The 23,570-nt window shown below is 40.2% G+C and overlaps 1 protein-coding gene across 12 annotated transcripts; it reads left to right on the top strand.

Annotated features, from left to right (window-relative positions):
- Positions 1–199: 199 nt before the first annotated feature.
- Positions 200–23,570, top strand: ACOT9 (acyl-CoA thioesterase 9). Of its 12 annotated transcripts, none has more exons than XM_035542072.2 (16): positions 200–296; positions 1,728–1,819; positions 3,448–3,474; positions 6,474–6,519; positions 10,227–10,397; positions 10,517–10,554; positions 12,698–12,781; positions 13,383–13,486; positions 14,555–14,628; positions 17,264–17,331; positions 18,163–18,274; positions 19,401–19,491; positions 19,977–20,062; positions 20,848–20,935; positions 21,122–21,272; positions 21,527–23,570. In XM_035542072.2, the coding sequence occupies exons 2-16, from the start codon at positions 1,738–1,740 to the stop codon at positions 21,583–21,585; spliced, it is 1,281 nt and encodes a 426-aa protein (XP_035397965.1). In that variant the 5' UTR covers positions 200–296; positions 1,728–1,737; the 3' UTR covers positions 21,586–23,570. The 12 variants fall into 12 exon arrangements, with proteins under 12 accessions (XP_035397965.1, XP_035397962.1, XP_035397972.1 ...); XM_035542069.2 differs by having other exon boundaries at positions 215–296; positions 14,522–14,628; XM_035542070.2 differs by lacking the exon at positions 200–296 and adding an exon at positions 464–586 and having other exon boundaries at positions 14,522–14,628.

The raw sequence follows: 23,570 nt of genomic DNA on the forward strand, positions 1-23,570 counted from the left end.
ACCTCCCGCTGCATCCACAAATCTCCTGCAGCACGCACACATGCGATAGGGGGTATAACGTTAGGGAAAGAAATGCTGGGGGTAAAAAATAGCGACGGGGGTATAAAATTAGGGAAAGAAACGCTGTAATAAGCCACGGCAGGCGTTGATTCAGTCTGTTTTTATTTTGGGAACAGAGGCAGCCCCGCGGGGCGGTGCCGGGGCCTTCCAGCGACTCGGAGCCTCCCCGAGGCCGGCGCCTGTCGGGCGGGGCCGGGCGGGCGGCGACTCTATGGTGCCGGAGGAGCGGCCGCACGGTGAGGCCGAGGGCTTCCCCGGGGTCTCGGTGCGGTTTTTCCCCCCCCGCACCGCCCCGGCAGCAGGCGGAGGGGCTCCTGCGAGCAGGGTGTGCGCGTGTGGGCAGCCGGGGAGCGCCCGCCGGCACCCCGGGACGGGGGCTGAGGGCCGGGCACACGCCGCGCTCCTCGGGGCGGTGCCCGGAGCCGCGGCCGGGGGTTGTTCTCCGCCAGCCCTCGGGGTGAGGCTCCCTCGCGGCCCTGGGGCTGCCCGGGGGAGGCGGCTGGCGGCTGGGCTGCTGCAACGCGCGGTGAGCTGAGGGGCTCGGGGCCGTCCCTTCTGGCTGGGTTGTAGTGTAGCCGGCAGGGCCGGGGGGTGATCGTCCCCCTGTGCTCTGCTCTGGTGAGGCCACGCTGTGCTGTGTTCTGCCTTGGGCCCCTCGGCACAAGAAGGACAGCGAGGCGCTGGAGCGTGCCCAGAGAAGGGCTACGGAGCTGGTGAGGGGCCTGGAGCACGAGTCCTATGAGGAGCGGCTGAGGGAGCTGAGGGTGTTTAGGCTGGAGAAGAGGAGGCTCAGGGGAGACCTCATTGCTCTCTACAGCTACCTGAAAGGAAGGTGTGGGGCGCTGGGGTCGGCCTCTCCTCACAGATAACTAGTGATAGGACTAGAGGGAATGGCCTCAAGTTGCGCCAGGGGAGGTTCAGGTTGGAAACGAGGAGACATTTCTTCTCAGGAAGAGCGGTCAGGCATTGGGATGGGTTGCCCAGGGAAGTGGTGGAGTCACCATCCCTGGGGGTGTTCAAGGAAAGGTTGGACGTGGTGCTTGGGGACATGGTTTAGTGGGTGACGTTGGTAGTAGGGAGGTGGTTGGACCGGATGATCCTGAAGGCTTTTTCCAACCCTAATGATTCTGTGATCCTGCACGTTAGGCTTATTTGGAGTTGCACCCATGCTGACCCATGGGGTGAATGCCAGGGCTAGCTGAATGGCACTGTGTTGGAGGCCTTGTGATCCCTGTCTGAGGGGGTGCCAGCCAGGCGCAGAAGAAGTGAATGTTTTGAGGTCACGGGTAACTTTTAAGATGTGCACAGCCACCATCTGTGTTAGGATGTCTGTGGTGTAAAAGCTGGTATTCAGTCTGAGCTGGTTGTCCCAGGGCCTCTGAATATTCAGTGAAAAGAACAGATGCCTCCAGTGAATCATTCTTCCTTCCTGTGTGCAGGTAATGGCAGATGCTGGTTTGAATTTCGTCTGGCTTGAATCGCTGTGTGGATTGCATCTGATTTGAAAAATCAGGCTGATAATAAGGAGTGGGGTTTCTGAAGTAATCGGTGGCATTCAAAAATAAATTTTAATGAAATCTTTATGAAAATATTTTAATCTTTATGAAAAGAACTTATTTTCATGGCGTTAAAACTAATGACACCAAATTCTTCCACTCTCTCTATAGGTTGTGCACCATGTGGAAGCTTCCTTCTTTTCTGGCTCGGACGCTCACTTCTGGGACCAGTGGCTTGCCATTGCTTCCAGATATGGCTGAAGGTAAAGTAATTGGCTGTGCTTTGGAGGAAGATTTAGAAATGTTTCTGAGGAGGTTATTCTTTCAGGTGGTGGCCCTTGATTAGTTGATATGGTTTGCACACATTGCATCTGGGCATGTCCTTGATTGTTTACACCATGTATACGTTTGTACCATTTATACCATAGCTCATAGTATAAATGTTTAGGAAGTATCAGAACATATGTGTTTGGAGATCAAATATGTATAGGTCACTGAATTTACAGGCTTAGTGGCTAGTCTGCTTCTTTAGACTTGGAAGAGTATGTGATTCTTTTTCAGAGGCACAGCTGCTTCTTGAGGAGGCTCTAGATAGAAAGTCAGCGCAATACAGAGAGGTGCTGAGGAGCCTGGCTAGAATGGCTGAGAAATAGGGGAACTGAGTGGAAATAATGAATCATACAGAACTGTTAGGGTGTCACTACTGCTAATTTCATACAGTGAGAGAAACCTTTTAATCAGATTAGTTTCATGAAAATGCACTCTCTCAGTAGAGCTTTGTGTGGAAAGATTGTTTTAATGCTCTAATAATAATAAACCAGTGTTCCTGTTTCAGAAGCTTTAAGAATGTTTTCTTGCATTCTTATCCCATGTACTGAGAAAAGGAGAGCAGAAAAAGAGCTAAAACCAGATACAAATAATTCCTTCATGGAGTTCTGCTTGTTTCTGATGCTTTCTTTTCCCCTTTGTTTCTGAAATAGAACCTCAGGGTTATCCAGTAAAAGAGAAGAAGAAGGTTATTGGTTGTTAGATAGACATTTATCTAGACTATTGGAAAAAAAAAAAAAAGCTATAGGTTAAAGATAGTAATTTGGGAGGTCAAAGGAGAGAAGCAAGGATACAGGACGTTGCGTAATTGCAAATATTACCCTGCTCTTTTATTTGGATGTTTTGTGTTGATGCTATCTGGGAGGCCAGTAAAAGTAGTGGAACCATCCTGGCCTTGCCTCTGTTTCTGTTCTAAGGAATGCTAATATTTCTTGGACTATAATAACTGTAGATATTTGAGATTCTGTTCTAAAACTGCAGCATTTAAATAACATTTTGCAAACTCGTGTTGATAAGTAAACTAATTCCCTTTAATTTAGTATACATGCTTTCACAAAACACCAGATACTTATTCTTACTAGCTTTTCACATGCTTCGTCCCAACGGTGGGTCCCAGTTGTGAACGCCCTCAGTTCTTCCATGGTACTCCTAGAGGCACACCGAGTGGATCTTCTGAAGCTTCCTCTGAGTTAACTCATCCTGCTTCATGAAAAATGGTGCAGATAGTCTTTACAAAACTGATAGTGTTTGTCAACAATAGCTGGTAGCACCCAGTTTGAAAAAACGTTTGGACTTAGACTGCAAGCAGATACTATGCAGAGCCAGTAGACAAAGGAACTGGAAAGCCATATTTGAAGGAGATGGCTGGCTCAGTTGAAATCACAAAGATACTGGCCATAAACCTTGGCAGTGAGCGAGGACAGGTTGCTTAGAGTTGGTTAAAATTTAGGGACATGTACTTAAATAGAATTTAAGCAGGTGAAATAATCAGGTAACCCCTTAATGGACGTCATTTGCATCATTTCTTGTAATTGTTATCTAACCTGTGTTTTCCACTCCACAGGACACTTACCCATTCATGTGAATAATGGTGTGTTGTGGTAATCTGAACATATTTTAATATTTGCTATAACGCTAAACTTACTTAGCTACTGTTTTGCCTTACTTTATTGCTCATGAAAAATGAAAACAACTTCTTCTCTGTAGACTTGCTTAAAGCCCCTTTGCCTTCTTTAATGTTGTGAGTCATGACAAGTGAATGTCTCTGGTCATCTTTGTGGAAATATTGTACTGGATCTTGGATAGCACAGTGTATTTCTGATAGCATGCTGGATAATGCATTTTTAACAGCCTTGTGGGATACAAAATCTCTTATGTAGCATCTCCTGCAGTACATAGCTTCATTTTAGACATTTGAATAAAAAAAAAAAAAGGCTGTGGTCCAGACACAGTGGATTTCTGCGTCTTTCACTGAAGGCCAGATGAAGCTCTATGCCAGACTGGTGGTAAAACACACCCGTGTGGTCTTCCTGAACCTGGGGAGGCACCAGCACCAGGCGCTGTGGATGGCAGAGATGGATGCAGTGAGCTCCTCCAGCTGCCCTCGTGTCCTTTGTTACTGTACTGCACAGCTCAAATAAACTCAGGCCCTGCTGCTCTGGTTTTAGACCGCAACGCAGCGACCTCAGCTGAGAAGTTAGTGTGAAATACGCAGTGTGTCAATGATGGATAAAACCCATTTGCTGGAATTGTTCTGTGTGTCTAAGACATTTGCCAATAAGAAAAAAAGAGAATGCCTGAATTATTATGCTTAATTACTTCAGTTTCTGTTATAAAATAATTAAAATCTAGAAAAGCAGTATAATTTTCCCAGGGGAAAGAAAGAGAAGATTTACAGGCCTTGAGCCTGTAAAATGGACTAGATTTAGATTGGCAAAATCTTAGAAACCCTTTTACACTTTGTCCTTTTATTGTTCAAATGAAAGTTATGTGGTCTCAGCCTGGCAAATGTTTACTTGTATGCCTAAAATCAGAAATATTAAATGGGACTAATGGTATATACATGTTTGCAGGTTTGGAGTCGAGGTTTTTCAGAGCTTTTTACGTCTCTAAAGCTGAAATGGAAGATGAACATAGTTTAAACCAAGACAGAGAAAGTGCTGTTTATTCCCCCTCCGTCCCAGCACAGTCTGCACGCTATTGGAAAATCGAGGTTTTGTGTTCTAGAAGCTCTGACAGTGTTTCTGCTAACACTGTGTTAATCAATGCATGCTATGGCATCTTCACAGGTGGAGTGTGAGTAACAGGAAAGTAGTAATTCCTATTATGTAAACAAGCCTGTTGCTTCTTAAGAAAAAAAAAAAAAGAAAAGAGAATGAGATCCCTCTGGCCCTTCCAAAAAAAATGAGCTCTAAAATTTTCAGTTCAGAAATCAGTTCTTTTTCATTGAATAGTTTTTGTTATTGGAATTAGTAATGGAACTCATCTTATTTCAAAACGTATTTTCAGCATAATTTCCTAAAGAACCCAGGCCTAAGTAATTTGTTTTTGTCTTTGTCTGTCTTCTTTTCCCTCTCTTCTTCCAGACTCCTTTGTTGCTTGCTGCCAGCCGAGATAGATAAGCACAAATCCCAAACTGTGTTCCCCCAAGGTTTGTGAAAACCAGCTTCTGAGTCAGAGCTTCGTTAGGGTGCCCGAGTTAGCGCTGAGTTAGCCCGAGTAAGCTACACAATCATGTTACTCAGTCCATTATTGTGATATGCCTACTAACAGCATGATGTGGGTCAGCCTGTGTTTGATGGCAGTTGGCAAGTACCTGGGGTCTTTGTAGTGGCCACTGTCAGCTTGGCAGAGCCCTGGGCTAACCACAGCTCCTGCCGGTGCTTGGCTGGAGGCCTGGCAAAGCAGAGGTAGGTTTAGAGGGTTGGGAGGGGAGCTGAGGGTTTTGCAGTAGGGGATGAGCAAGGAGGGCTAGAGGGAGGGATATGTGATTTCAGTCCATAGGGAATCAGGCTCTGTTAGCTCCAGGGGTCACAGAACAGCTAGCTGAGTGCTGTGAGTACTCTGACCTGGCATTTAGTTTGTGATGTGCAACGTGTGATGGTGTCCCATAACTTAAAAGTAAAAAGAATCAGCTCGTGAGTCACCAGCAGCCCTCTTTCTGTTTGTGTGACACTTTATTTTTGTAACCCTTCCCTGATGTGTCACTATTTTATCCTATTGTTTGGGCCCTCTTGTATTAAAAATCTTTGTGAATAAGCAATGAATTCCTGCTATCCAATTCTCAGCTCTATTCTGTTATGAAGTTGGGAATTGTTGCTGCTTGTTTTCGAGTGTTTCCGAGTAGCACATATTCACCTGCCTAACAGAGACAGAATATCTTGGTAGATTTGGTGAGACCCTAGCGCATTTAATAGCCCCATCAGGAAAGAGTAGAATAACTGCCTGTGCAGAGCTAGTATTAACTCTGATAGTGCAAACGGTGTGAAAAGCAATTTTACAGGTCTCACTTCAGTGTCTTCATGTTGTGTTATTTGAGGCTTCTAGAAATTCAGGCTATAAAACCCTCCTGGCAGCAGTCTGTCTGCTGGTGTTACCCGCCCTTCATGTGTAGGTCTAATCAAAAAATACTTTTTTTCACTCCCCGTCTCCCAGCTGCACTGTCCTTTTAATGTTCCTTTTACAACTTTCTGATCTGTGTTATCTCCACTGTTTGTTTGTGGTTAGGCTGAAATATTTTCACATCAGAATTCCTCAATCCGGTCTTGATCTGCTGTCTCTTTCAGTTGTTAATGCAATCAAACGCCTGCGGTGCTAATTAACAAACTCTCTAAATGCATTCTTTATTGGCCGTACAAAATAAGCTACACAATCATGTTACTCAGTCCATTATTGTGATATGCCTACTAACAGCATCAGCGAATTTGGCCAAACTTTTGTTTTTCAGGCTTTTATTTGCATGAATTTGCTTAACATTTGTTTGTTCTGGGATGAGGATTGTGCCTTTTAGCACCAGGCAACCAACCTCGCATTCTTCCCTTGCCGAACTAAGCTTTGTTTGCTTTGATTTTTTTTGTTTGTTTGTTTCAGTGCGAAGCAGATTGAGGGATATAGTGGGAGCATCTACCAACTGGAGGTACAGTGTACATTAAATGTATTTTACTTCATCTGTCAAACATGGAGAGAACTCAGAGTTGTAGCGGAAATGTGAATTCAAACTGAAAAGTAATGCAAAGTCTTGGATTGTTACTTTGTGGATCACAAACTTCTGAGATATTTCTAGCAGATCTTTAGCACCGAGGGAACAAGATACAAGGTCCTGATGCTTACAAGATTCTCTTGTTACCTTGGAATCTGATGGAAGTTTAGGAGCTTTAAGGCCTTACTGGAAACATTGTGTTGCAGTTATCTCTTGATTTGTCTGTTGGTGGATTTATCCTGGTCAGATGTATCTCAGGCATTTCTTTTCTCTGCTGGAACTTAATTGTAGATTAATTTACATCTGATTTAAATCATCTAAATTTTGGCTGATCCAGTTTACCTACCTCCCCCTCTGTTATCGTGGATGAGCCAGAGTTGCCTATAATCCTGCAGTTGTTAACGCTTCTGAGTAAGTCAGTGTAGCGATCAGGGAAACTTGTGTTGCTGATTGGTTGACCCCACATTTATTTTCTTGATGGGTGATTATCTTATGACTGTATTTGCTGAGCTCTTGTTACACATTTTGAGGACTGATAAGGAAAGGAAAAGGGGCTTGCCTGGATGGAGCGTCTGATATGTCTTGGCCTTCTGAATAGGTTTATCTAAAAGGCATTATAGGCCTGCTAAAGCAAATGCCTGAATTGGGGAAGTTGAGCTTTGTTTAGGAAAACTGGTAACTAAGCATCATGGGGCTTGAACTTTTTGTGAGGTCAGCTGGTAAGGAGTCTAGAAGATGACTTTTAAAAAAGCCTTTCCTGCAGCCCATAGCGGCTAGGGAGGAACCATGCCACGTGGAAATACCATCTGAGGAGTGAGGCCTTAGAGGGCCCTGGTCAAACCTGATCTTCCATCCATTTTTTTTTCCCCTACTGTACCGAGTCTAGGTACATTTCTTGTGCTGTAAAAAATGCAACAGAAGTGGTTTGCAAGGTACTGTATGCTTCAGCTACCATGAAGAAGTAAAGTCAGGGAGCCCATTGTTGGGAGTGCTTGAGAATGACAGGCTTAATATGGGGGCAGGTTTGGAGGATATGGGTCGTGTAGACTTTGAGAACCCACTTTTATGTTGGACTGACACAGAGTTGGTAAATGTGAAGAGTGAACAGCCAGTGCTTTCATCGAGTTAGACCGTGGAATGACTGAAGAGGACTGACCCAAGAAGCCTGATAGGGTTGTGAAATGGGAGCTAGGGAAGGACTGTGAGGGCCTGATGCGTATCCATCTGGATTGCTGGGAGAGGGGAGAGATGCTTGTTGGAAGAACACTTTGGGCTATTAATTTTGCTGAAAGGAAACTTTGGTTCATGATTTCTCTTGTAGATGTCAGTGGTGTTTTGTATTAAAAAGTAACACCTTGCTTATAAATGTCTTCTGCTTTTGTACCCATTTGACTAAAACAATGAATTTGCTCATTGCTGATAATAGTGCAGTGATTCTTATTATAGGTCTCACATAGGTATTAGATCTAGATTATGGAGGATTTAGACCTTATTGAAGTCAGTAGGAATAACTAATCCACTGAATTAGAAGGCCTGTAAAATTTGTCTGGGGTACAATCTGATGACAGATTCATGGGATGACTTTCATTACTTTAGGTAGAGTTGTAGCCATTTCAGAAACAAATAATGCCATTTCCCAGAATGTTTTGGGCAGTTATTAGTTAATACTTTGAAATATTGTTACTGTATGACTGACAATTGCAGGATGTAAAAGTACTTGGCCATTGAAAAACGTTATTGCCTTGAGCCCAATATTTCTGCGTGTTGAAGAGCACATTCTGAAGCCAAAGTGAAGGGTGCTGCTGCTGCCCTCAGAGGAGCCAGGATAGGACTGGTGAAAACAGAGTATAGTTGCATTTTTATTGCTTGTTTTCTGTGTGTTTGTAGACCAATTTTTTATTTACTCCCTGACTGATTTCCCTTAAACCTTGCACTGAAAGCCCTTGAAAGCAAACCTTAAAAAAAAGGCAAATAAAAATACCAAACCACCACCATAAAGGAGCATCACCTTGGACATTGCACCTTTCCTTAGTCATCTAGTATATTCTATTTCTATGTATTTCTATTTCTAGTATGTTCTATGCAGTGGCCCAGCTTCAAACGTAAACACACTGGAATAGGTTGTTCTCTTTTCATTTTTTCTGAACTCTGCAGTTGTCATGTTGCCCAGATGAGATAAGCTGTATTTCATATGTTTATAAACAGCAAAATTTAAAAGAAAGACATTTTCTGCTAAACCTTTACTGTCTTTGATTATGGATTCACACTTCCCCCAGAATTATTTAAGAGCAAAGAGGGAGTATAAATAGTTTAAATGTGACTTTTCTACCCCTCCTCTCCCAAAAATAAAAACCAAAGCCAAAAAAGTCATCATCTTAAAGTATGGCTAATACCCAGAATTCATCCAAAGTCAAGACTTAAAGACAAATTTTTGATGATCTTGGTGAAAAGGTTCTTTCTGTTGTTTGTGTTAAGATTTTTTTTTCCTCATTAAACAGAGTGGCACTCAAATCACAACAATACAGCATGCACGACTGGATGAATGGCGCACATTCGCTACAAGTTTAAAATTATGTTTGGTTACTTAGAGCATGAGAAGACATAGAACACCACAAAATTGATCAATAGTTGTGCACACTCTTTTACTTTTTGCCTGAACTGTTGCATGCTTAACTTTCATTTATTTAGTGCTTTGTTATTGATTCTAGGGATGTTATGAAATACTTGCTTTATTAGTTAGGTTGCACTTCTAAAGGGAGGGTGCTTTGGAGGAACAGGTAGGAGAGTATGTTGGGCAAGGTTGCTGTTATATATCACAGGTATCTGTGCAAGGAACCACCTTGGAAAGAAATGGAAAGAAGTGACAGTACGTTGACACTGTCTCCCTTGTGAGACTTGTAACCCCTCTGGACTCATGGTGCTGAAAAAGCAGCTCTGAATTATTGTTCCCTTTTCTGTATTATTTATTTTCACAACTTTCCTGTGTAGTTGTAAGACTACTGGGTAGAAAGGGAAATATGTAGATTAACTTTCCCTTTTTTTGTGTGCCCCTTTTGTGTATGCTGCATGAACTGTAACTGTTGCTGTAAAGGAGGAAGTCATCTGTAGGTGATAGCAATTCTTACCAGATTAGCTCTCTTTGTTGTCAGTGCTAACCAGTACTGTACATCTGCATTACTTCTTGAGAGAGATTGTAAATTGACAGTCGTGTAAAATTAACTTTGTAGGAAGAGTTGTAATACAGTAGCTATGGAAGGTGGGAATACACACAAAACCTTATAGGTTAAATTAGGCGTGATCTGTGTTCTTTTTTTTTTTTTTTTCTTCCTGTTAAAACTAAGTTGTTTTCAAGGGGAACCATTTTTGTAGCATTCTGAATTGGATAAATTTCATTTGTCTCTTTAGTACAAAGTATGTGCTTGCAACTGGTACACAAATCTATTCAAAACTTTTTGGCAGTAGTGTTCCTTTATCTGATTATGTGCATTTCTCCTTCTTTTCAAGACACACTTACTTTGTCTTATGATCTTTAATTCATTTTTTGTTTTGGTAATTTTCAGTGTGACATCTTTTAGCTAGAGAGAATTTCAGCTGTCTAATATACTCTTCTCATACTCCAGATGAAGTGTTTCTTTTCTTACTAGGGATCATGTGCAAGCAATGCAAGAAAGAAAAGCTCTTCATACTTTACTGGCAAAACGTCAGGAAGATCTCCCCCCTAGAAGAATGAAAGATAGCTATTTGGAAGTTATTCTGCCTCTAGGAAGTCAACCTCAAATAAGAGAGAAGTATCTGAATGTATACAACAGCGTAAGGTAACAAAGTAAATATATTACACATACAGGAAAGTGTTAACTTTAATGTATTTTGGAAGCAGTTATTGTCAAAAAATTTATCTTACAATTTTTTAATTGTCAAAAAATGTATCTTACAGGTTTGGAAGGATACTTGAAGATCTTGACAGTTTAGGAGGTAGGTATCTGTGCCCTTGAAAGGAAAACACAAACTCACTCAGTGAGTGAGTACTGTTTGAGTACTGATACAGTATGACCTCAGCAAGGATTGCATCAATGTGCTGTCTCGGAGGGGAATTAAAAAAGATACTGATGCTGAAAGAGGATGAAGTATGAACAGGAACAGCCAGAAGCAAAATGCTAAGCTTCAGCTTCTGCCAGTTTGTAAAGGACCAGCTATAAGAATAATTATACTCAGTTGCTTCGCGAGTTAGCTTTCTTATTTTTTTCTCCTTGTCATTTGTTCATGGTCTTTAAAATATCAAGATCTTTGATTCCTGTTTTGCAGCTAAAAGAATTGCTGGGTTGTTAATATGACTTGATGTTTTTCTCTTAAAAGTCCTTGAAAGTGCCCAGAGAAGGGCAACAAAGCGTGGGAATGGTACAAAGCTGTGCCGGGGAGGTTCAGACTGGGCATTAGGAAACGTTTCTTTGCTGTCACACACTGAAACAGGCTTATTAGGGAGGTAGTTGCTGTCCATGGCTGTCAGTGCCCAGAGGCATTTGGACAGCGCCCTCAGTAACAAGCTTAAATTTTTGGTTAACCCTGAAGTGATCAGGCGGTTGGACTCCACAATCTTTGTAGGTCCCTTCCAGCTGTTCTGTTCTGTCTTAAAATGTCACCACATGACGTCTTTCTTCAGTAAAGTTCTTTAGCTGGTCAGTAGCATTTTGATGGAGGTTTCTCGCAAAAAAATGAGTGCTTGTTAAGGGAAAGGTCTGAGGGAGAAGTACGTACGTAATGGTTCCTTCAGCAGGACAGAAAGACCTTCTGTGGGTCCAGATGGCCAAGAGTGAGGCAGGCAGAGAAACAAGTGAATGCAAGTCACCTGTCTGTGAGGATAGGCAAAAGAGCTAGATGATTTGTATTTTGTACTGGGATATGGAAGATAGGACCTGTCCTAAATTAAAAAAGGAGACTTAAAACTAGTGGCTCATTTCAATTGATAAATAAGATGAGCCTGTTTTTCATTCTGTGCCTTGCTTAGTTTCTCTGTAGACCTGTGAAGATCTTGGTTTTTTCCTGGTAACAGCACACAATGTCTTTGCCTTGTTTGTAGTCATACTTGTCTTCAGTCAGTTCTACTGAGGTTATATTATTTTGGGGAAATCAAGATTACACAGTGTTCAGAATGGTGGTAAACAGTTTTCATAGGAACAAGTACCATTCCACCCTGTTCCCAGCGTATCCAATGATCTTGGCAAATGTGCCACGTGAATGATTGATCAACTTCTAAGTTTTTGTCTTTGGCATTGAGGTTCTGATAAATCCCATTCAGACTATTATTAATTGTATTGATGCCATGACTGATAGGCATAACAGCTTTCAGAATTATGACTTTAGTCATTTTTACTTACATTTCCTGGAAAGACAGAGTTTTTCCTTCTCTGGAAAGTATCTGCATCTAATGAGATGCTTTTGAAACCTTTATTGAGTAAAAATTACTTGAGTACTAGGAAGAAAAATCTTTGCAACATTACTCTTTATTATTGCTCTAAGGAGTCTGTTATTACTCTGAGGAGTCTGTTTACTTGCATATGCCCTCATGAGCAGAGCTAATTAATTTAAGTAATCATTTGGCTAGTAATGATTACTGTGTGATAAATACCTCCAACTATGCTTTCATGCCTGTAAGGCACAGTTTATCTAATCTGCACCTCTTTAAAGGAATCAGTATCTGAAAACAAGTCTGCAGATAGTACGTATGTATCCTTGAACAACCTGCATGAAATCAAAGTAGGAGGTAGGAAGGGAATGAAGAATCTGAGAGAGTGGGCTACAGGGGTAAGGGAACAGATTATGTGGGATTGGAAGGAGTGGAGTGATGGGTTGATTTAAAGCACTCAGTTAAATTTCTCTTTGCAGTAAGTAAATATACATATAGCTGAGACAGCTGCTGAATCACTGTTTTCTTTATAGCAATCCTCTGAATTAAGTACATGAAAATGTGGAAGTCGTGCACTCCTACGCTGTGATATTTCGGTTTGTGTTTTGCAGGTACCTCTCATGCTTCACAAAGGTGGTTTTGATCTGCTCTGCTAAAATTCTTGTTAAAATACAAGAGAACTAAATGCTGACTCCGTTTTTGGTCTCTCCACAGTTCTTATTTGCTACACTCACACAAAGCAGGAAAAGCAGCCAAGGTCTCCCTTATCGATAGTTACAGCCCTGGTGGATAAAATTAGTAAGTGGCAATTTGATCAGCAGGAATAGTTTCATCTGTTTATCTTACTCACTCGGCAGCTACTGCATTCCTGTCGTTGTTACTGGGGATACCTTCTTCCCTCCCGTGTTGAGTTGCCTTCATGTTGTTTTGGCTTTGACCTCTTAAATACTCTGGCTTTTCTTGAAGGGAGGAGGGGAAGAGGGTTTTGTGGATGCTTTTCAGCATTTCAGATTTCCCTTCCTTTAAAAACACAACTTTTGTGCAGCCTGCACTTCTGTGTTTGGTTTTGTATTAGCATGTGAGTTTCTTAGCTTCATTTCTAAACAGTGTTCTGGTGAAGCTGGACCTTGCTTGTGTCGCATGTTCTGCTGACCACCTCTGTGGGTCTGCCATCCGTCTGCCACACGTGTGCCTGTACCTTCCTCTTCTGGTTTTAGTGAAAACAGATAAGGCAGGAACTGCAGGCTAGCAGTGTGGTCCCATACAACAGCTGTCTCTTCTGGGTTGTTTGTGTGCTTTGCTGCTTACACAACACAAAAAGATCTTAGAGGAACCAGTCTTTCTAGTGTTAGACGTGAGCGATCTGTCTCCCAGTAACCTCTAACATTTATTCCTGTAGATTTGCGCAAGAAGGTCGTACACCCTGACTGTGACATCAAATTCACGGGCAATGTTTCCTGGGTTGGAAAGACCTCAATGGAAGTAAAGATGCACATGCTGCAGGTTAGTTCCGGTGACTTCTGTCTCTCCTACAGCAGTTGCAAGGTGTTTCAGAGTGAATTCTGGATGATGACAATAACAGCCTAAATTACATTTCTAGAATAACCAAGATGACTTCCAGTAGTTTAAGTACAGCGAGATACGCTGTTGCTAATCCTTCTGTCAAGACGTGCATTTTTCTTAACCAGAATTCTGTAGTTAACTTTGAGATCAGTAATACTCAGAGAGACAAAATAGGTATCTGTGCTCTGTATCTTTAGAAGCTTCTCTCTGCTTTTGAAAAGTGTTATTTTCCTTGTACCTGTGCATTTTATAGATTTATAAATTTTAATGCTGATATTCAGACTCAGTATTAAATTGTATTTTCTGTGCATATTGTCTACTGCATAGCATAATTTTTGTAATAAGTTATTAAACGCTAAAAGTTGAAAATAAATGGAAGGTGTAACTACTCTACACTGTACAGGAAGCAAAATGAATATTAATTTAATTAAAAATCCCTAATATTTCTATTGAATACTTACAGTCAGTTGATCAGTTAGCTGAAATATTCAGTAATTTAATTATTTAGAGAAGCAAGGATAGTCTACTTACGTGATAGGAGTGGCTATGAGTCAGATAAACAGGTAAATATTTTTTGATTCAGTTTGTGTCCTTAAGTGAAGTCTCTGATGTAGAAGATAATGTTACAACTTTGTTGTCTGAACTGCCTCCCAGTGCTGACAGTGGTGCCAATTTGGTATTAGTTATAAAATTGTTTAGGCATTTCTCAGAATAAAGAGTAAGTGGGCATTTTACAATTTCATTTTATATTTTTCCCTAGCTGAAAATAGTAGTTAATTAGCATTCCTCTGCTTAATGGTTTTGTTGCAGAGTTCCTGAAAATGGAGTTTTAAGTTGTGTTCTTTCCTTCTGTTCAGCCTACTGTGGGAGATCTTAGAAGGGATGATAAAATGAAAGTAAACATTGCGATAATTATATGATTGTGTAGGGGATACCAACTGAATAGCTCGCTAAGCGCTTTTTATGATTTTTGAGTTTAAAGGTACAATCGTTTCCTGTCTCTCTCAGTTGCACGACGGTGATTACTGCCCTGTGTTAGATGCAACCTTTGTCATGGTGGCCCGGGACCCAGAAAACAAACGGTAATTTGTAGGACAGGGAAATAGTCTTCAGGCTCCTGTTGTGGTGAAAGTGGCAAACGTGGCAGCTATGTACGTGTGAAGTTGTATGGTGTGGGTTATAAATGAATTGTATAGTTGATGTTTTCTGTTGGCAAATGTTACTTCCCTGGGGCAAGCATCAGAGCTTTGAATTCAGGACTCAAATGATACCAGGCATTGCTGTTAGTCTTTGGATCTGTCCCTTTGCTGTAACAGATTTCCCTGTGTTTGGATGACTGGCCTGATGAACAAAGAAGTAAAACAGTGGACTACAAACCCATGTGCGTTGTACAGCAGCTGTTAAAATTGATTGCTTTCTTGCCCTAAAAAAAAAAGAAAAACAGAAAGATCGAGTCTCAATGGTTCAGAATCACAGAATAGCTTAGGTTGGCAGGGACCTCTGGAGGTCATGTAGTCCAACCCCCCTGCTCAAGCAGGGACACCCAGAGCAGGTTCCCCACAAGCACATCCAAGGGGTTTTTGAACACACTCTGTGCCAGTGCTCTGTCACCCGCACAGAGCAAAAGTGCTCCCTGATGTTCAGATGAACCTCTTGCGTTCCAGTTTGTGCCCATGGGCTTTTGTCCTAGCATTGGCACCACTGAAAATAGCATGGATCCATCCTCTTCTCACCCTCCTTTCAGGTAGGTTAAATAGCCTTTGAGTGTAATAGTATCATTAATTCTGTAATTCGTTATGGTAGGTGTTGTCAGAATACTGACACTAAATTGTATATTATATTTATATATAAATTATATATATAGAATACTGACACTAAATTATATAAAAATTTATGTAAAAAAAAACATGGACCTGCTGAGTATTCTCACAAAACAAAAAAAAAAAAAGAGAAAAGTATATAAAAACAAAACAACAAACAAACAAAACAAAACAAAACAAAACCCTTCTGGTTTCACCCTTTCTGTAATATTCAGTCATTAAACAGACTGCTCAGTTTCAGTTTTGGTTTATGTGACTCCAATACTAGAAAACTCAACTATATTTCTTAGATCTTGTATTTCTTACACCTTGTGTAGCCTGCAGAAGTAATAAACCATTTTCTGTTTCTAACTAGTTTAAATAATCGCTTTTATTTAATGAAGAAGGATATTTATTGGAAGGATTTTGCTTGACATAATTATTTAATCCTGATAACATTATAAGTAGTTATTAGTATGGTTTTCTGTATCAGATTTGTGTTATTTTTAGATTCTATTAGTGTATTTATACATTAAAAAAACATATATATATATATATACTTTTATGGTTCCCCCTCTTTTTTTCCCCCCTAAAATTGCAAAAATGGCACTGTACACTAGTAGACTGACTAACATAGCAAAACAAACAAACAGTAATACTCCAAGCAACTATCCAAGGCAGTATTTTTATTCTGCTTTACAAACGGGCTAGGGACAGCTGAGGAGATACGCTGTCTGCATAAGTCCATGTAGATAAGACTTCACACAGACTTTAGTGTCTGTTCTTCGAGCCAGCTAACCACAAACCTGGTGTGTTCTGGAAGTATTCTGTGTGAGGTAGAAACCTTTCAGAGAGGTACAGGGTATATTAGATTGGGTATGGCGCCCCTAAATCTGGTTGTATGGCTTTTGGACCATAAAAAACTTACATCTCAGGTGCTTGGACATGATAGCTAATGGAGACGCATCCTGAGCTGAAGAGAGGGAGAATGAGCTGTGCAATAGTGCTGGAGCTGATGTGTCTTGAAAATCCAGAGTTCTAGCAAACAAAGGAAAGAGCAGGCTGTTCCAAGTGAAAGGTCTCTTTGTATGCTTCTTGTTACCAACCCAAATAAAGCCTGAGGACAGAGGTGAATTGCTTAGCAGATTTACATATTTGTGTGTGTATGTATGTGTATATATGTGTGTATTTGCATATATATCTTGTTTTGAGTATTTGTATAAGTGTTTAAAATACAAAAATAATCTGTGGAAATCATGAGGAAGAATGGGTCTTGAAAATAAGCATTTGCCCTGGCTTGTGAGAAGAAATAACTAAGTTTTATGCAGTTTTGTTAGAGTAAATTTATTTGTGCAGTTAAGTAAATGTATGAATTGGGACTCAAGGCAGCCTCGTATCATCTTCTTTGATAAGTGGCGTATGTGGTAAACAGCTTTTGGCTGTTGATAAGGCTGTCATGGGAACATGTAGATTGTAAGAACGCTCGCTAGCTGCAGCACTGTGCTCTTTCTATTCCAGAAGGAATGCTGCTGTTCAAGTTTTGTGTATCTATTTTAGGCTATCCTAGATCACCACTTCCCCATTTGTCGAGTTTCTAAATAGCTTTCTGCTTTAATGATCTTCATGTAATCTATGGGTACAGATTTAGCTCTTTATGAAGCACAGATGTGTCAATTATTTTTTCTTAATTGTACTAGATTGTGGTTGGATAGCTTCAGTTCTGAAGAGGCAGTTAATTAAGCAAGTGTGATATTCTGTTGGCAGCTGTCAATTATGAAATAATGTATTTATTTCTATGATATAATCTGAAGGATGTCTTTTAATCTTGTGTAGTGTGTATGTAAGCAAAAAATGAAACACAGTGTATTTACAGGACAAATTCTTGTAAAGTGTGTAATTTACAAATCTCTGTCCATAGGCCGGCATTTGTTAATCCACTCATTCCTGAGAGCCCTGAGGAAGAAGAAATCTTCAAGCAAGGCGAAAGTATGTCATATGTAGATGTAGTGCTTAGTGACGTGGTTTAATGGTGGACTTGGCAGTGCTAGGTTAAAGGTTGGACCAAATGGCCTTAGAGGTCTCTTCCAACCTAAACGATTCTATATTTCCTGGTAGCATGCAAATCTGCCTTAGTTTCAAGTTAGTAGCTGGAAGGAAGTAGACTTCAGAAGTTCTTCTACTTAGAAATGGTCCTCATTTGTTCAAAAGCAGATTTTTGTCATGTCTTGTGTGTCAATATTGCTAAGAGTTTAAAAGCCTGCTCTCACATTCTTGGAAACTCTTTGGCTAAACTGACAGGCACTCCACATCAGTACTGAGTACTGAAAATGGAGGGGAGAGCAGAAGAAATAGCATAGCTCTGTTTCCTTTTGTTTCAAGCTGGAATTTCGACGTGGAGAATTAATAAAAAACATTAAAGTTTGAATAAACTGAACAAAAGATATTTTAAGTTAAAATTTCAATCATTATGGCCTATGGCAGTGAATTCATAAATTTGCATTCTTGTACCATTGACAAAACCTGAAGAAGGTTGCTATTTAGTGATTCTTGCTTGATATGTTTTTTCTGTACTTCAAGGGGAATATGTAAGTTTCCTGTAAGGGGACTGGGTGTCAGCATAATTGGGTCTTTATCTTTTTTCTTAGATGCAGTCAGTTCTAAAAGCCAAATTTGTTTGAGTTAGGACTGTCAAGCTCTAGCTTTTAACTTAACAGAGGAAAAAAAAAAGAGTCAGTTGATTCCAGATTCAAGTCGTCACAGCCAAATCAAATGTTTTTTTTTCCTTTGAACTGTAACATACTTTTTTTTTCTACTTAGTGAACAAGTTAAAGAGGATTGATTTCAGCACTGCTTCGTTACTGAAAATGGCTCCCACTGCAGAAGAAAGAAACATTGTTCATGATATATTCCTGAATACATTGGACACAAGGCAAGAAAGGGAGGGATGGAGGAGAAATGGAGTCTTGAGGAAGAAAATTAATGTGCGTTTTGAGTGGGCTTTTAGAGGGTCTACTGGCATAAAGGCACATGTTTTGTTTTCCCATTTTTCAATTTAAACTCTGGGTCATTTTACTTGAAATACAGGTACAAACTTTGACATGTCATCTGTGCCTCTTAAGAGTCTTTCATCATTCAGGAGTGTTAGCTCTGCCAAGATGATGAAAGCGTTAGCACAAAGAGCTTCTGAATAAGATGTTAGGAATAATCCCGGGGAAAAAGGTTAATGATGTCTAACCAAATAAGGGAATGCAATGGTTTTGCAGCTGTGTGATTTACACAATATAAGAGTTTTCTGCCAGGTAGGTAGAAGAAAGCCTGTGAGGGCTGGAATTGGCCATATTTTGATCAGGTAACTTAGTGTGTTTTAGGAATAATTCTGGGCAACATTAGTTGGGGGAGACTAGTGTTGTCACACTTCTCTTATAGTTCAGATTTCTGTGAAATCATCCAGTGCTGAGGGTTGTCAAACAATGTTTAATAACATTAGCATGCTGTCGTGTTTGTGGATGATTTCTTTGACTCGCTAACCTTACACAGTTGTTATTTTCAAAGCTGTTCACCAAAGTGAGACGTACCTTCCATTAAAAATGACAGAGGTGTTTTGTACACAGTCTGCCTGGGTTTGGAAACCTCAGACTGTCTGCATGTTTGATGTTGAATTATTCTGTTAGCTCATTATGTGCTTTTAGTTTATACTCTGATTTAATAAATAGTGTAAGGCTTTTCTGGGAAAGTGTGTATTTTGTGGATGTGGCTTATCTTTTCTTTCATGTACCTTTCTCAAGTTGAGATTGTTCCTTCAAAGGAGTTTGGACATTAGCAGAAGTTTCTGAAAGAAGAGAAATGTAGACTTTGTAGATTTATTATTGCAATCATAAGTATCTCTTTAGATACAGCTTCAGGCTCAGTTGCAGCAGCTTTCAGTGACAGCATTCCTGGATGGTGGCTTGTTTGGTTTTGATTTTTCTCTTTTTTGTGTTTGTCTGCATTTACTTCTTTTGCATTTCTGACCTGTTGAAATCTGCTCATGTAAAGTTTTTTTGTTTCCTTCATAGGACAGTAAGTTTTCGGAGTCGTGTATTACCGCCCAATTCAGTCTGGATGGAAGATGCAAAGCTAAAAGGCCTACAGATTTGCCATCCTCAGGTATTTTGAAAAATATGAATAAACTACAGAAATGGCTACTGAATTATGAATTGTCTTTTAAGACTAGTTAATACATTATTTTGGTTAGGTTCTGCAGTCCTTGCAATGTATTTAGATCTTAGTTTCTTTTGCCATTTTTCTGTTAATGGGGTAGAAAATCTATATCTATTTCGATTGCCACTGCGAAATAGGAAAGAAAGTAATGAGAAGTCTTCTATGACTGCTTAGTTTGTTTAAAGAAATAAATTTGTAAATTATTTAATTTGGGCTTCCAGTTTATGACGCAGTCTAGAGTTTTATCTAATGAGTCAGCTGAGTGCCTATGAAGTAAAGGTTCCTCAGCCATTTGAACTTTTGCATGCCTTTATACATTCTGATGCTTGGAGTTCTGTTAAATGCTGTGAACTGAAGTGCAGACTTTAACGCAATGCTTTGAGAAGAACATACGTGATGCAGCAGTCTGATTTTTCTGTTTCTACATACAGGAGCGGAACATCTTCAACAGGATCTTTGGGGGTTTTCTAATGAGAAAGGCATTTGAACTGGGATGGGCGACTGCTTGCAGCTGTGGGTGAGTTGCAGACTTTTTATGTGTATAAAATCTAGAACATTGAGCATGTATGGATAGGTCAGGAAACCATGCTAGCCAACCTGATGACAATACAAGTAGAAAAGACCTACGTGTTTAAGAGGAGGATGCTGCACTATTATTTCACAGCACTATTTTACTTAGAGCACCTGTCATATTTGCAGAGATTTGCATCATGCTCCTTGGAGCTTGTTTTTAAACACTAAACATAGGGATAGAAACGGAATCTTTTGTCTGTGTTGTTCTATCTTGCTAAGCTACTGAGACTGACTTTGAAGATATGTTTTTTTTTCCTAAATGTATAAAATAAATGTTCTCCTAAATAAATACTACATCTATGCAATACAACAGCTTCTAATAACTACTTGTGTTTAGAAAGTGTGACTGTTCATCACCCAGCAAAGATCTATGCCTGAGTTTAATGGAGCACGTGTAGCCTAATAGAAAGGTGCCTTACGTCAGTGCTTGGAAAGCCAAGGCCTAAGCAATGGTGGCATGAAGTTTGCCTAGCCAGTGTAAGTCATAAGATACAATGATGGTGCAATAGCGTAATCTTAAAGAATGTCTGTTTTTATGTGTGCAAGAGGTTTCCTCCTCTTATTTTTGTCTTGGGTGATGGCATAATTCTTTAGCACTTCCTGTGACCTGCATTTAAGTAAGAGATTTATTTTCTAGTAACCCATCATTGAAGTGCTGGAAAGGAAATAGTTTAAATTTCTCCAAATACACTAGTTGTTCTTGAGAAGAAATTCCTTTTTCTTTCTCAGGGGTTCCAGACCTTTTATTGTATCTGTTGATGATATCATGTTTCAGAGGCCAGTTGAGGTTGGATCCTTATTATTGCTTTCTGGACAGGTAGGAGTTTATTTCTCTTTGAAGAGCAGAAAAAGGTGCCCTTCCTGTTATCACTGTTAATCACTGATAATGAACTGTGCATTATGAATGTGCATGACTTTTCTTGTTAAACACTAAAATTGTCTGTTGGAGTTTTTCAGTGCCAGGGATGAAGTATGAACTGTAACTCCTTCCCTAACTGTGCAGGTCTGTTACACGGAGAAAAACTACATCCAGGTTCGAGTGCACAGTGAGGTGTATGATGCAGATACTAGAGAGCACCACACAACCAACATCTTCCATTTTACATTTATATCAGAAAACGAGGTTCCGCGTGTTGTCCCCAAAACATACGGAGGCAAGTACCCAGTTAATGCATTGCCATTGAAACTGTGGGAAAGAACACTTCCTTTCTGTTGAAACATTTGTCATTTTAACAGATGAACTATTGGCATTTGAGTATTTTAACAGGATTTTGTGGCAAAGCACGTTTATTTTATGCTGTGATGACAATGTGGATTGCTTCTTCATTTTACCATTCTGTGTAGTTAGTTGCCCAATACTGATACTAAGTTGTAAATGTGTTTTTCTCTTTTCTTCACCTAATTTCAGAGTCCATGTTGTATTTAGACGGGAAGCGACACTTTGCTGCAACCATGAAAGAAATCTGAGAGGCACTGAGTGCTGCACCAGCAGTGTATCAGCATACTGTCTTAGAATGAATGAGTCATCACCAAGGATGGCTAACAAACAAGTGCTCTCAATACTAAACCAAAATAAAAAAACCAACCCCCCCTTTTTAGTACTATTTATGTATTTGCATATAAGTGGATTTTTTATTCTCCGCTACTAGGATTTCTTGAAATTTCCTTTGACACACCAACTCTGTTAGGAAATGAGGCTGAAAAAATACAATCATACTTTGCTTTGAGAGATCTTGTTACCCCCCTTGCTGTCTTGTCACCATCTGCCTTTTTTCCCTTGGTAGCTTCCCTTTGTGCTTCTCTGACAACGGATAGAAATTCTATCAGAAAAATGTGTGCAATAAGTAGATACAGATGAAGCCATTTGACCTTTATTCTCATGTAAATTAGGTTTAGGGTCTTGTTTTTCAAGAAGGACACTGGCATTTGGGTTGCAACAGAAGCTCAGAAGTTATTAGTGTGCACAGTGTACAAGCAGGTATTTTGGATCCATCATTTTGGATTTTACAAGGTTGTTGCAGCTTCTTTTTTATATGGTTTCACGTTCACCTGGTAGACTTTTTTGCAATGATGTGAGGTTGCTAGATGGTCTGTTCTGACATTGTAGGCATACAGCCAGCCCTGACAGCCTCTTCTAATTTTTTTGTTTGCTGCTGTAACTGCATGCTAGTTCCTGAATGAGTAATTTCTTGTAGCATATGGAATAGTGATCTGAGTGGTGAAATTTTGTAAGACTGGGAAATGGTATTGTAGAGCAGAACTGGGAGCAGAGAAGGAAAATAGAAGGAAAATGCTGCTGAAATGGTAATGGTTCTGTTTGATTTGTGCAGGAATTAAGGGCCCAGAGGATCAGTGCTGAGCAGCTCCCGAGTCAGGTGCTGAGAGGTTTGTTTGTTGTTTTTTTTTTTTTTTTTTATTGGACTGAGCAGTGGAGATGACATCCTCCACAGCTGGGTTATTTGTGTGGTTACTCACACTTCACTACAGTCTACTGAGGACTGCACAGCTTTTAAAGTTGTTGAGTTTACCTATGAAGGATGGAGCAACTGAGCACCACAGAATGGACACCAAAGTGGACATAACTGTAGTGTATAAGTAGCAGGAAGAAAGTAGTTGATACTGAAGTGCTTCTGATGTAGTGGAGAAAGCTTTCATCTGCAATATCTGGCAGATAAAGCCCAACATACTGAAATTAGGAGGATGAGTGGATGGAAAGCATCAGCTTTTAGCAGTGGGGATGATGAGTCACAAGCACAAAACGTGGGCTTGGATACCTTCAAATCAAGACTGATGTTCTGGGTGAGTAAGGCGGACACCTAAACTGGAGTAATTGGGCTCCATGGCAGTTTAAATGGATCAACTGTGGTGTTTTATAATCCAGGAGAACAGACTTATGTGTCCCTTCTAAGTTTAAAGTTTGTGAAATCAGGAAGCACTGGGTAAAAGTGGTGTGACAGCACAGATGCACGAAATGAGTTGATAAAACAGGGTGTTGAGATTTTTATTTCAGAGTAAGAAAGTTTAAAAATTTAATGTTTAGAAGCAACTTTATTTTTGCTGGAAGGATAGTGTGACGTTCATGGCTCCTGGAAGCTGACTGTTACTCCTGTAAAGAGACTGAATGTTACAACCGCTAGCATGTAACACATTGGCCTTTCTAAGAATTTGCTGCCTGTATTTGTAAGTTAGGCAGCTTTCCAGTGCAGGAACAGGGTTGTTACCTGATCCAGATGGGATTAATGCATTGCAGAGAGATCAAGCTTCCAGATCCCGATGTAGTTTCTCCCTTCGGTTACACTCTGTTGCTGATTCAGCTGTTTTTAGTCATTTACTGTAATGGTTATGCCACTCTGAGTATGTATTATATTTTCTGTTTTCTTTATTTTTAAAACTCTTTTGAAGCTGAATATACTTGACTGACCAAACAAATAAAGAACTGAAAATCTATCCCA

The sequence above is a fragment of the Cygnus atratus genome, chromosome 1, assembly GCF_013377495.2.
Source record: "Cygnus atratus isolate AKBS03 ecotype Queensland, Australia chromosome 1, CAtr_DNAZoo_HiC_assembly, whole genome shotgun sequence".
In the NCBI taxonomy this organism is placed as follows: Eukaryota; Metazoa; Chordata; class Aves; order Anseriformes; family Anatidae; genus Cygnus; species Cygnus atratus.